This window comes from Salvia hispanica, chromosome 6 (assembly GCF_023119035.1).
Source record: "Salvia hispanica cultivar TCC Black 2014 chromosome 6, UniMelb_Shisp_WGS_1.0, whole genome shotgun sequence".
In the NCBI taxonomy this organism is placed as follows: Eukaryota; Viridiplantae; Streptophyta; class Magnoliopsida; order Lamiales; family Lamiaceae; genus Salvia; species Salvia hispanica.
In genome coordinates, this window is record NC_062970.1 from 17824649 (window position 1) to 17837488 (window position 12840).

The 12840-nt window shown below is 32.1% G+C and overlaps 2 protein-coding genes across 2 annotated transcripts; both read right to left on the minus strand.

The window, feature by feature from the left end:
• Nucleotides 1–2479: 2479 nt before the first annotated feature.
• Nucleotides 2480–3361, minus strand: LOC125197267 (agamous-like MADS-box protein AGL15). Its single transcript, XM_048095992.1, has 3 exons — nt 3268–3361; nt 3073–3156; nt 2480–2965 (listed from the first exon to the last, which is right to left on the minus strand). The coding sequence occupies exons 1-3, from the start codon at nt 3337–3339 to the stop codon at nt 2702–2704; spliced, it is 420 nt and encodes a 139-aa protein (XP_047951949.1). The 5' UTR covers nt 3340–3361; the 3' UTR covers nt 2480–2701.
• Nucleotides 3362–3433: 72 nt separating this feature from the next.
• Nucleotides 3434–4568, minus strand: LOC125194836 (agamous-like MADS-box protein AGL16). Its single transcript, XM_048093052.1, has 3 exons — nt 4417–4568; nt 3618–3684; nt 3434–3529 (listed from the first exon to the last, which is right to left on the minus strand). The coding sequence occupies exons 1-3, from the start codon at nt 4566–4568 to the stop codon at nt 3434–3436; spliced, it is 315 nt and encodes a 104-aa protein (XP_047949009.1).
• Nucleotides 4569–12840: the final 8272 nt, after the last annotated feature.

A 12840-nucleotide genomic window follows, 5' to 3' on the forward strand; every position in this document is an offset into this window, starting at 1 on the left:
AGTTTTGTGAAAAGTATTTTCAGCCCTCACCAAATTGATGTCTTTGCAGTCTAAATTGTTGGAGATTTAATAGGAAGGAGGGGTTGAAAATTAATTTACAAAGAAAACTACTTACATCTCATCAATGGCCGCTTTTGAATTGGGAAGAAGGAGAAGATGAACTGTTAAACTTAAACGAATATAATAATAATAGAGTTGAAAAAGTCAATCCCTACTCACTCATTAAATACGTGGCTGTGGCACGTTTTTTTATTAATTTTTTTTTAAAGTGCCACTAAATTTAAATTAAATGTTATCACTTATCATCCACCTAGTAACACTTTTAAACACTACCATTTTCTAATTCAGATGTGTATTGTTGAAAACTGAAAATGTCTCACTTGTTTAGCTCTACTTGTGTTCGAAAAGAATTAAAATGGTTAAATTGTTTCCTAAACTGACACTACCGTTTTTTATTCAAAAGAATTAAAATGGTTAAATTTGTGTTGGATTAATTTTATGTATAATATATTTATGCATTTCTATAATTATTATTGTACTTCCTTTGTTATAAGAAAATAGATAAATTTGTAAATGACATGAATTTTAATATACAATTGGTAAACTAAGAGAGATTGAAAAGAAGTGAGAGAAGAAAAAGTAGTAGAAATAGTGTTTGCGGATTGTGGTTCCCCATTATTAGTGGTGATAATATATGGAAACTTTTCATATTTAGACTATAATTTTGGGGGATGGCCTAAAATGCTAAAACTAGTTTTTTTAGGATGGATGAAGTATTTTTTTATATAATATATACCCCTCTGTCTTTGAAATGTTGTCCAAATTTGACTTAGCGCGAGTTTTAAGAAATGTGAAGAAAGTGAGTAGAAAAAGTTAATGTTATGTTGATCCCATATTTATATATTAGTAGTTTTAAGATAAAATGTGAGTTTAGAGTTTTAAGATAAAATGTGAGTTTAGAGAGTTAGTGGAAAGTGAGGTCCATTTAGCAAAAATAGAAAAAAGCAAAGTGAACAATACGGATGGACAAAAATGGCAAAAATGTACAATATTTCACGGATAGATGGAATATATATATTTTGTTAACAAAAAAAGTTTTTAGTAAAGCCCCTACTAAAATTTATTTATGCGTCCGCCACTGAGTGTATATTTTATGATACGAATCAGACGTGGTCAAGTACTCCATTTTATTCTTTCTATTTTGGCGAAAATTAGCTCTCTTTTTTACTACTCCACTTTATTCTTTCTTAGTCTCCCTTACTCTGATAGAAGGAGAGGACGAGTTCATGCATGTTCTCGTGCAGTCGTGCACGCATTGCTGCCTCAGGGTGATGGAGTCCATTTTTCGACGAGGCAATGGCTGAGCTTATGTGCATATTGCTGCATATGGGAAAGGCTTTGTCAAGGCCTCTCAGCTCTTCGTCGAGAGGGAGATGACTCAGGTCGTGGAATGTTGATTTAGTAATAAGATGGAAGTTTCATTTTCTTTTTTTAGTACTCCTATTATTTTTAAGTTGTTCGATAGTTAGTCTTATTCACACAATTAATATAGATACACTTTATTGAATAGTATAATATATAGGATTCTATCTAATCCCTTAAAATCTTACACATCCCATTGTTATTAGATTTTGGTACATCAAAGATCATGTCATATAGGATATGTTTCAGCTACTTTTTCAAAAAAATTGATGATCATTACTTATTTATTTAACTTGTACTAGTAAACCCAAAAAAGACAAAAACTTGTGTGCACTATTAAAGCCTAATAGCTTAATGCCGTTGTTATCAACACTAACTAGCGTTGCCCTTGCTCCCAGAATGGTTCTTGGCAGTGACGGAACCAGAAATTTAGAAAAGCCGAGGCTGAAACTTTACGATAGTGCGGCCTAATATCTCGCGAAAGAGGCCAACCTTTATCCAGACATATCCAAAATTATCAATTTATATGTTCGAAATAAATATTACTCCCTCTGTCCCACAAGAATATACACTGTTTTCTTTTTAGCCTGTCGCATAAGAATATGTACTTTCCAATTTGAAAATTATTTTCTCACTAATGAGGTGAGACTCATTTTCTACTAACAATATTTTAATTACTTTTTCTTTCTACTTCTATCTTATTTAACCAATTATGCATTAAAACTCGTGTCACCCAAAAGTACATATTCTTGTGGGATGCAGGGAGTATTATATTAAAAAAAATTATAAAGATAATGTAAAATAAATCATTAAAATACTAGTAGTTTATGTATATACATAATACTAATAAATTATAAATACAAAAAATAAATATAGTACTAACATACTCTACTACATATATACAGCAAGAATTGAATAGTAAATAAAGTCTAAAGATATTTGATTTACCAAATCTTCTTAAAAAATACTACTAATAAAGATTAAAATATACTCCCACTATAAATAGATGATGAATTAGTACGGAGTCAAAAAATTGAATACTCCATAAATTAAAATACTAGTAATAATAAATTTATGATAAAATAAATTATTTTGACGGGAATCCCAAGCAGATATGACATTGTGCCTGCTGTATTCCTCCTAATTCTCTCTCTCTCTTCCCCCAGCCCCATATCTCCCTGTATTCTCCACCGCTTCTGCTTTAAAAACTCTATATAAAAACGGCGGACGGCACCGGCAAGCCCCCGCTGGAGCGGGGGCTTGTCCTTAGCTGGTTCCGTCAGTGGTTCTTGGAACTGTCTTTATCAGCAGGCTGCTGGGGATTGCGTTTCGTTGGAGATCTGCAATCACTGTTTTTAGGCTCTGCAGAACTATTTTTCTTTGGTTCATTTGATGCATGTTGCTCTGGTACAGAGCTACTGGTGATAGCAAGAGAAAGATTGGTATGTGGAAGAAGTCCTCTATCGTGCTCCGTTGCAGGGTAGTGAATTGAAATTGGCAACGGATAATAAACTCTTGGGTAAAAATCTTGAAGCTCTTTAACCTGCATTTTGTGCAAAGTGAAACCAAAAAAAAATGGTTTGTTTAAAGATACTCATAATTCATGAGCAACAGTTGGGTATTATCACAAAGAGTAGGAGATGGATTTGCCTGTCTCTTCAGCATCAGGTTTTTCTGCTGCACTTGCTGTTCCTGCTTTCTTGATTCTTCTAATTCATGCTTCAACAGTTGCATCTGCAAAATAGAACAATCTTTTAGAGACCTTTGGCATCGGCTATTAACCACACTACCACTAGGCTAGCACACGCACACAATATAATAATTGTATCAGCATAAATGTCAAACCTTTGTGTCCTTAATGAACAACATCCCTTCTTTTAATTTCTCTACAAGCCCATTTAATTCCTGTGAGCTCATCCCTGATAAGTCTTTACCAAACAATTTCCTGGACATCACAACCGACACGAAAAATAAACCAGAGATCCTCTCAAAATTCATACCAATATTGAGATTAGTAAAGTAAAGTGTATAACTGCCTTGATTTGAGTTCGTCTTCCTTCTGCTGTCCGGAGACACCAGCCTCCTTCGGCACCTCTTCCTCGGGATTCTGTTTGTTGTTTAAGCAAAGAGGTAAATCAGAAAACTCAACTCCTCTAAGACATACTTATAAGTAAAGCACATGATGAAGTATATACCTCTTGATTCGCATTACGATTTTTAATCTCATTGCACGTTTTGTATCTTGTTAGTATTTCCTGCATGCTGCGACAATTAAACATATATAGTTAATACAACTTCCCAGAGAGAGTATTAAACAACTAAAGGTCCATACTAAGATGCATAAAATAATCTATTTTCGACTTAAGCCCAGGTGATCTTGCATCCAGTCTTAAACGAACCATATTGATATGCAAGCAAAATTGAATTTAGGCATGTAAAAGAGAAAAACTCGAATGCTATTGGTGTTGTATATAAATATTTGTGCTGCTACAATAACAAATTTGGTTTGATTTAAATTTAATGTATGTTAGTGAATAAATTTAATACAATTATATTGTAAAAATATTTTTTTTTTAAACAAAGTTTAACGAGGTGAATGTGGGATTCGAACTCAGGCAGGAAAGTACAATAAAATACTAAGTCTTTCAACCTAACCACTTTAGCAAATTCAACAATCTAGTAATATTCTAAACCTGTGGGTTTTAATTAGATTGCGTTTTTAAATTTTTCCTTACTCAGAATGCAAACAAAGAGATTTTTCCAAAAATTGAATTTTGTACGTATTGATACTAGAGACGCGTACTAGTTGATTAGATGAAAAATTGGGGATATTTTGAATTACTAATAATCTAAGTGGTGGATTAGATGAATTTATGTATTTAAAATTATCAGAAACAAGTAATGATTGTAAGGTGATCATCAAACCCTTGAAAACGGAAAGAACAAAATTAGGCGGGAAAATCGGAATTGATAAGCGAGAAATCAAAATTATACCTAGAAGTAGCAAATTCATGGACTTTGCCTTGAGAGGAAATAATGATAATGGCGATTTGAGCATCGCAAAGAACTGCAAGTTCATGTGCCTTCTTGAACAAACTCGCGCGCCTCTTGGCGAAGCCAGCTTCTCGATTCTCAGACTTTGCCATTCTCACAAATAAGAAGAAGAGAAGGATTTCGAATTTATAGTTACAACTTCTGATTTTAAAGAAGAGGGACCCGAATTTATAGAGTTAGGGTAAGGCAGTATCTGCATGAAACCATCCTTTTTCTCTTTCCTAATCCTTTTTTTTTTTGTTTTTATGTTGGTAAATAATTATTAGTATAAGGTTTTAGGAGGTCGATTATATTAAATTAACTAGACTTTGCATTCATTGGTAGATATTAAATTCTTAAATATATCATCTATACATATCTCTCTTTTAGGCCACGTATAAGCTGTAATTATAATTTCTTGATCGAACCGAGTGCGGAAATTATGAACCAGATAGTCAATATTGGTTTGCATATATACGGATTATATAAACGTTTATAGTAGTAATAGTAGTATATACTTGTGGGACTCGTTTAATGCACATTGTTTATTTTACATTATATATCTAGTTTGATCGTAATACATTTAAAATTATTATTAATATTTTTAATTTAAAAATTATTATAAATATAAAAATTTAATTTGTGATTTATTCATTTATTTAGAATTATAAAGTAAAAGAACCAGTCATAGTGTCATACTGTGATCTTTGATTTTATGAAATTTTAAAATATAAAATATTAATAATAACTTAATATATTAGAATCAAACTAATTATATATAAAACAAAATAAAAAACACTAAACATGCATTAATCGAGTATGATACTCACGGATGATGCTCATTAAGACGTGTAACTTATCGTTTTCCATAAGTATCATTAAAAAAAACAACACAATGTAATTTTTTGAGATATTCACAAGAAATCATAATCACTCGTCATGTTATCACCTAGTTGATTTGATATTTCTACTGTCTAAATATTTCTGTTACATAATATCTTTACTTTTTTTATTAAAAAATTCAAATCTACTTTTATATAATTAATTGATGTTGATATTATTTTTTGTCAAAGGATATAGTTAAAGATATGATAAAATATTTTTCGGTCAAATCTGATACCACGGTGACACGGTCAGCCAAACCCACAGGTAAAAAACAAAATCTGTAGTAAACTAAAATTAATCTAGACATAATTTATCGACGAGTTAGATTTTTTTAAGTTTTATCTGTTTTTAATTTTACTGCTGAGCAAATTTTATACGAGAGTGATAATAAATGTATAGATGCTATTATAAGATAAAAAGCGATTTGAAATTATAAGTCTGCACGTGTCTAATCAATATATATGTGCTTCTGAAATTAGTTTGTAAGACAATGGGGATTAAAAATATAGGTAGACTGTAGACATGCTCGGTATTCAAAATGAAGACTTTGAGCACACTGATTCATGATTATGGTACAATGAATAATCATATATAGTATTAGTTAAAATCCTGATAATTTGAATACTTCATTATTTTGATAGAAATTACAAGTATTTTAGCTTACAGACTAAGTCATGGGTTTACAACATAAATCACATGAAAGAATAATTTATTTGATGTTTCACGATTGTAGTTGCAAGTATTTAAGATATTATAAATATAAGTGGTAGTACTTTATTTCCTATACTTACTCATAAAAGCATTGTAATATACTTTGGTGACATATATATGTGGTCGAATTCTCGAATCAAATCATACACTATTTAGAGTATCAAAACATATACTTTCATTAATAACAATAAAACCAAATTAACTATTAACATAGTATCAACTTACAATTAAACAATTTAAGCATTATAAAAAATGATGATTTCAAAAACTACATAGAATATCATGAATAGAGTGAACTACATAAAAAGTCTCTAACGTTTTCAAAAGTTACATTGCAGGCCCCTAGTGAAAAAAATACCTCCATATAACCCTATCATTATACATAATCACAAATCGAATATTTGTAGCCATTTTTCGGTCAAAAATGCCTGCCTTCAGGGGCATTTTAGTCAAATAAGAAAAAGTTGTACACCTACTCCACTGCCTTGCAGCAGACCTAAACTCTGCAATGTCATCATATTTGAAATTTCCCAAATTTTCGATGATATACAACTGGGTATGCTTCATAATTTTTCACACTTATTTATCATTTTCGCTTCTCACACTACAAAATTATTTCCCTCTGACCAGCCCTACCGTCGTTTACTCCCTCTCTCGAAGATTTTTGAAATTGCTGTAAACCTACCATCGATTACTCACTCATTCATCCATAGCACGGTAAGCGTACATCGCAAATTAGGTATGTTCCACTGTGACCGGTAAAATTTAGGATGGTTTTTGTGTGTTCCCGCAGCTGATTTGGTTGTATTCATTTCAATTTAGGGTTTATGTGTGTTAGGCTGTGTCGTTCTAATTTTTAGGCATTTTGTTGATTTTTTAGTTTTAATTTTCAATTCAGATCATTGTTGCAATGTCTTCTTCTAGTTCTCAATCTTATGGGTCAAGTTTCAATTAGAATTGGCCTCGTCCAGAGATTGTGAACTGTAATCATGATCTTGAGGCTGAGCTAGTGACATCTAGGACGGCTGCTAATCCTGGTCGACGGTACTATCGTTGTCCAATATGGAAGGAAGATGATTGCAGATTCTTTCGTTGGTTTGATGCGGGTCTATCGCCAAGCCAAGACACTTACTTCCAAAGAATCAAGGTCGAACGAGACAAGTTTGAAGAACAACTCCAATGCAAGAATATTGTGGAAGGTTTTCTTGAGGATAAATTGCGCATGAAAAGTGAGGAATGTGACGAGCTGATTGCAGATTCTTTCGTTGGTTTGATGCGGGTCTATCGCCAAGCCAAGACACTTACTTCCAAAGAATCAAGGTCGAACGAGACAAGTTTGAAGAACAACTCCAATGCAAGAATATTGTGGAAGGTTTTCTTGAGGATAAATTGCGCATGAAAAGTGAGGAATGTGACGAGCTGAGGTTAAAATTGAGCATGAAGACTGAAGAATGTGTAGGTCTTAAGTTAGAAATTGTTAAAACCACCAAAATGTCCCGAAATGAAGTACAAAACAAAACAAACGTTTTGTTGAATAACACCCGACGTCCAAAACCTTTTGTTGAATAACACCCGAGGTACAAATAGTTCGCGTCATGAAAGTAGATGGCGCAGCGCATGTAGGCCGCCAATGTCAGACGGTGAGCTGAAACGACCGATATGCCCTTTTAGGGCTTAAGGGCAATATAGACCGAGAAAACACGATTTATGATTATGTAAAAGGATAAGATTATGTGGAGGTAATTTTTTTCTTAGGGGCCTGTAATATAATTTTTGAAAACGTTAGAGACTTTTTAAGTAGTTCCCTCTCATGAATAATCAAGATCTAATTGAATTTTTGAGGTACGTAGAGTTGTTGATTTTTGTGGTGACACCTAAATTGTAAAAATATAGCTGAATTTAAGGAGCTCGAGTATGGATGGGTGCAACAATTTAATATATCAAGAAAGGACTTTGGAGGGCATATTCATTACAATATTTACACGACTGGCATAAAAAGAAGAAAATGTGAACTACAAATATAGTTCTTGAACCATGTGTTTATTTCATCAATGAACCATGAAATATTAAAATATCTCCAGACAACCCTGGACTAAGCGTTTATCTCGAAAATAGCCCGTTTTCACTGTTTCATGACAAAAATACACTTTTCGGGGTTTGGGCAATTTGGTCTTTTTACATTTTAAATCTGATATTATTTTAGTGATGTACTAAATCTGATATTATTTCAAAATTATCATTCTTCTTCCCTTTTGTCATCCTTCACTTTGTTTCTTTATTTCAATATTAGATTTAATTTTATAAAATTAAATTTTAAATTTTGATTTTTAAATATCAATAAATTTTTTTAATTTAACTTTAATTCATTGACACTATAAATATTGATTAAAACTATTAATTTTTTATATTTAATATAATATTCAGCTGAATTGAAGAAGTACAGATTAATCATGATGGAAAAATAAGAGCTATTCTATTTAACCTTCGTTCAGTTATTATAATTGCTTGTGATTAAATATTATGAAGTTGACTAAAAATTTGATACTACTAAAAATTTGATATAGGAGAATTTTTGTTGAAATTTTCTAGTTAATTTTGGTTGTTTTCAAATTAATAAATTAAAATTATATTAGTCTTACATTAGATGCATATTTATTTCGGAATAAATCGTGTTATATGATCTATCTATAATTAAAACTATTAAATATTGATTAAAACTAAGGCGTCGTCGTTAGGGCTGGCAATTTTTGACACGACACGATAACACGACACGAACCGGCACGAAACTAATGGGTTTGGGTCAGACCTTATCGTGTTCGTGTCCTTATCGGGTCGACCCATTAAGGACACGAAAATTTCGTGGTCGTGTTCGTGTCGTCGTTCGTGTCGGGTTCGTGTTATCCGTTAACAATGCGTGTTCGTGTCGTGTTCGTGTTATCCGTTAACACATAATATTTTAATACTATTATTCTTATTAACACATAATATTTTACTAGTATTATTATTATTATTTTCATTTTTCAATACTTATTTTCGTGTCATTAATGGGTTCGTCGTCGTGTTGACCCGAAACGGTTCGTGGCCGTTAATAGGTTCGTGGTCGTGGTTCGTGGTCTCGAGGGTAGCGGGTCGTGTTCGTGGTTCGTGTTTGAGGTTTTCTTAACGGGTCGTGTTCGTGTTTGTTGTTATCGTGTTCGTGTCGTTATCGTGTCGACACGATAACGACCCGACACGCACGATTTGCCACCCCTAGTCGTCGTACCTTATTGATTAAATATAGACACTATCAAATATTGATTAAAATGATTAATTTGTTATTTAATAGTAATTTTAACAATTAAAAAATTTATTGATATTTAAAAATTAAAAATTAAAATTTAATTTTATAAAATTAGTCTAATATTGAAATAAAGAAACAAAGTGAAGGATGACAAAAGGGAAGAACAATGATAATTTTGAAATAATATCATATTTAATATATCACTGAAATAATATCAATTTAAAATATAAAAAGACCAAATTGTCCAAACTCCCCAAAACTTCCAAAATGGTATTTTGGTCACGGAACAGTAAAAAATGACCATTTTCGAGATAAACGCTTAGTCCAAGATTGTCTGGAGATATTTTAAAAATCCAGAGTTCATTGACGAGATATACGTATAGTCGTGGGACTATTTTTGTAGTTCACTCCTAATTATATAACGTCAAGTGCAATTTTAAGTTTATTAACTTGTTTCCGAATGTTAGATGTCTTTGAGTTAGCATATTGATCAACATGCAATATGACAAATGAACGTTTCTTAATGGCGCCAAAAGAATAAAAAAAACAAATAAGGAGGCTAGGAAATACTTTCTACATCCTGTTCCTGTACACCTTTTGACTTGGAATAAATTTTAAAAATATAATAAAAAATGAATTAAAAAACTAGTGGATGTGAATTATATTTGTATATATTAGTTTTATAATAAATTAAATAATAAATTGTGAGTAAGAATGAATTAGTAGAATGTGGAACCTACCGCCGAAAGTGATAAAAGGGAAAGGAGACAAATTTTTGGGACAAACGAAAAATAGAAAGGGAAAAGATAAACGTACATAATTGTACATGTACATAATATTTTAAAAAAATTTAGATTTAAGTAAATTTAATTAAAAATTAATTTTGTTATTTATTGTAATAGATGTAGCAATAACAAAGAAGTGATATAGAAATTTTATGTCGAATCGTAGCATGATTTCGACTATGATTTGAATTAATATACAATATTTAGTAGAAAATATATATTTTATTAAATATACAAATATTTAAGTATAAATTTTAAATCTTTCTTGAAGCGTTGTAAAATGATTAGTATGAAATTTATTTTAAATCAATTAATGTTTATAAAATGATTTTCAATGTAAAATGTTTAAAAAAGTTCGGTTATGTACGTACGTATACGTACGTTTATCACTACTCAAATAGAAATTAGTGAAAAACTTTATGAACATACATTTCGTAGAAATTAGGACATGCAACGTATCACAACGGATTGTGTGGATTTAGACATGTAATAATGGACAAGGAAATAGTCTGGATTCTGGACTATGTGGATTTGGACATGTAATGATGTAATAATAGACAAGGAAATAATCTAGACTTAGCCATTTAGACATGTAATATGGACAGGGAAATATAGATTATTCTCCTATTCCCTACCAAATTTGAACACCATAGCCGATCAAATAAAACATTGCTACTTGTATACATGTAAAATTCCCCAATTTTTACCCTGAATGAAAACAAAAAAAAAAAAATCCACAAGCAATCAAATAAAACAATGCTATCTATTACTTGATAAATGTAAAATTCCTCAATTTCTTCCCGAAATAAATTTTATTCCTCTGGCCATTCAGGGATTTAACTAAGACTATGCAAATAGTTAGAAAAGTATCGGATAATTCCTATCCTGACTCAATACTCGTCAAATATCGGATACTCGTTATCAGAAAATAATTGGATCATCACTGAGACCAGGTTGTGAAGAATTCAAAAAATACCTTGTACCCTCTCACCTGATACTATCCAACTACGTGGATAGATGTTAGGGTTGGTGACTTGGAAAATGATTTTACTCGATTTTAACCCCTCATTCGGTATTCACCTGTCACCACTCACATCATATTTATCCCCTAAAGTCTCCTAATTCGCTAATAGAACTGTCTACCCAGATATTGGGTATCGCATAGTATGTGAACTGATCTGAAAAATAGTTGGACATTGTCATATCAGGTACTCGATACTTGCAATTTCTAGTATCAGGTATGGGATCACTATAACAATTTTGGCGATTTCGAGTATCAAGTTGGTCGATTAGGTATCGGGTATACTCGGATATCCAAGTGGGTGACCCAACTAGTAAAAATGGAAGGCAAATAAAGTTTACCCCAAGCCCAAGTCAGACTATGTTTGTCTTAATCGGTCTCATGCGGACCGCTGACCGTCAGGCTCGCCATCCTCACACCGATGTCGTGTTGGGGTTTTGGTGCCCCTTGCACAGCAGAAGACTTGTACAAAACAAATAAATCAGACAAAGATCTATTTGACCGATTATGCGATTAATCAATTCACATGTTAAACAGATAATTGCATGCTAGAACGCAAATAATTCATGCTTAGAAAATATAAATCCTAAACATGATTTCTACGGTTTAGGGTTACCGATTTTGATTCTCCAAAGAATCGACGATTGCTCGCGTCTTCTCCACGATGATGATCTTCGAATACTAGACCACAAATCTTCTCTCTGGTTCCCGAACTGTACTCCAATATCGGTTTGGGCTGATCTTACTAGAATACTAGGACTTAAATAAAGAAGACAGAAGAAATCCTTTTGGGAATAGGTGAAGAATTCGAAATCCTCCACAGCTGGAGAGTTCGAAATTTTCGAAAAATTTGAGAATAAAAATTGTGATAATTCTGTCTCCTTTATTCTCCTATTTATATTAAGTTCATTTTGGGCCCAGACAGAGATCTATGGAAGGTTTTGGATATTGGCTCATCCAATTTACTTTTTACTAATTAAATTGAACCCACAATTTAATATAAGTTATAATTGGAATATTACGAGCAGCCACTACAGAAGTAATATTGAACTCCGTCCCCATCCAAATCCGAAATTACAAGTAATCCGGGTTTCCGTTGTTTATTATTTATTTCCCGCGCTTAAGATATAAATGTCCATTAATTAATTAATGTCTGCTATGGACTTAATTAATTAATATCTTATTAATTCCAAGAGTGGACTTAGCAAGAAACATTTATTTATTATTCATAGAGTAATAAAACTCCAATTGGCCAGTTTTCCGAATAATAAGCTCCTCTTGAGGACATTATCAAACGAGACTCACCTCGCGCACGTTTCAACATAATAGCAATCCTAGCACCGCTAGATATTAATCACCACTACCCAATATATCGGGATTATTGGGTTGCGAAAAACCCGCACCATTTGATAAGTCAAAGTAGTGCATAATCAATACCGTATGCTCAATACTAACATATGTAGATTAAGAAATAATATTTTATCAAGACCTAGTCTTTCAGTAGATAGCATAAAGACACTTCTTGCTGTTAGATCCATTCAATGCTATACCACACCAATGTCATCTTATTTCAATAAGGCTTAGAAATATGCGCACTGACATTGCAACCTTTCACGATAGGTAGCCAAAGCCTATCTAGGTTGTGAAATTCTTCTTTTTCTTTTGCAAAGCATTGCATAGATCTGACCGTGTTACCTTAAAGT

What these genes read in the sequence shown, in the direction of transcription:
- LOC125197267 (XM_048095992.1), bottom strand. Translation starts at nt 3,339, where the DNA reads ATGAGCTCACAGGAATTAAATGGGCTTGTAGAGAAATTAAAAGAAGGG. An exon ending in TGTTCATTAAGGACACAAAG is followed by an intron (nt 3,157 to 3,267) that starts GTTTGACATTTA and finishes TCTATTTTGCAG; the next exon opens with ATGCAACTGTTGAAGCATGA. An exon ending in ACCTGATGCTGAAGAGACAG is followed by an intron (nt 2,966 to 3,072) that starts GCAAATCCATCT and finishes CACAAAATGCAG; the next exon opens with GTTAAAGAGCTTCAAGATTT.
- LOC125194836 (XM_048093052.1), bottom strand. Translation starts at nt 4,568, where the DNA reads ATGGCAAAGTCTGAGAATCGAGAAGCTGGCTTCGCCAAGAGGCGCGCG. An exon ending in CATGAATTTGCTACTTCTAG is followed by an intron (nt 3,685 to 4,416) that starts GTATAATTTTGA and finishes TAATTGTCGCAG; the next exon opens with CATGCAGGAAATACTAACAA. An exon ending in ATCGTAATGCGAATCAAGAG is followed by an intron (nt 3,530 to 3,617) that starts GTATATACTTCA and finishes AACAACAAACAG; the next exon opens with AATCCCGAGGAAGAGGTGCC.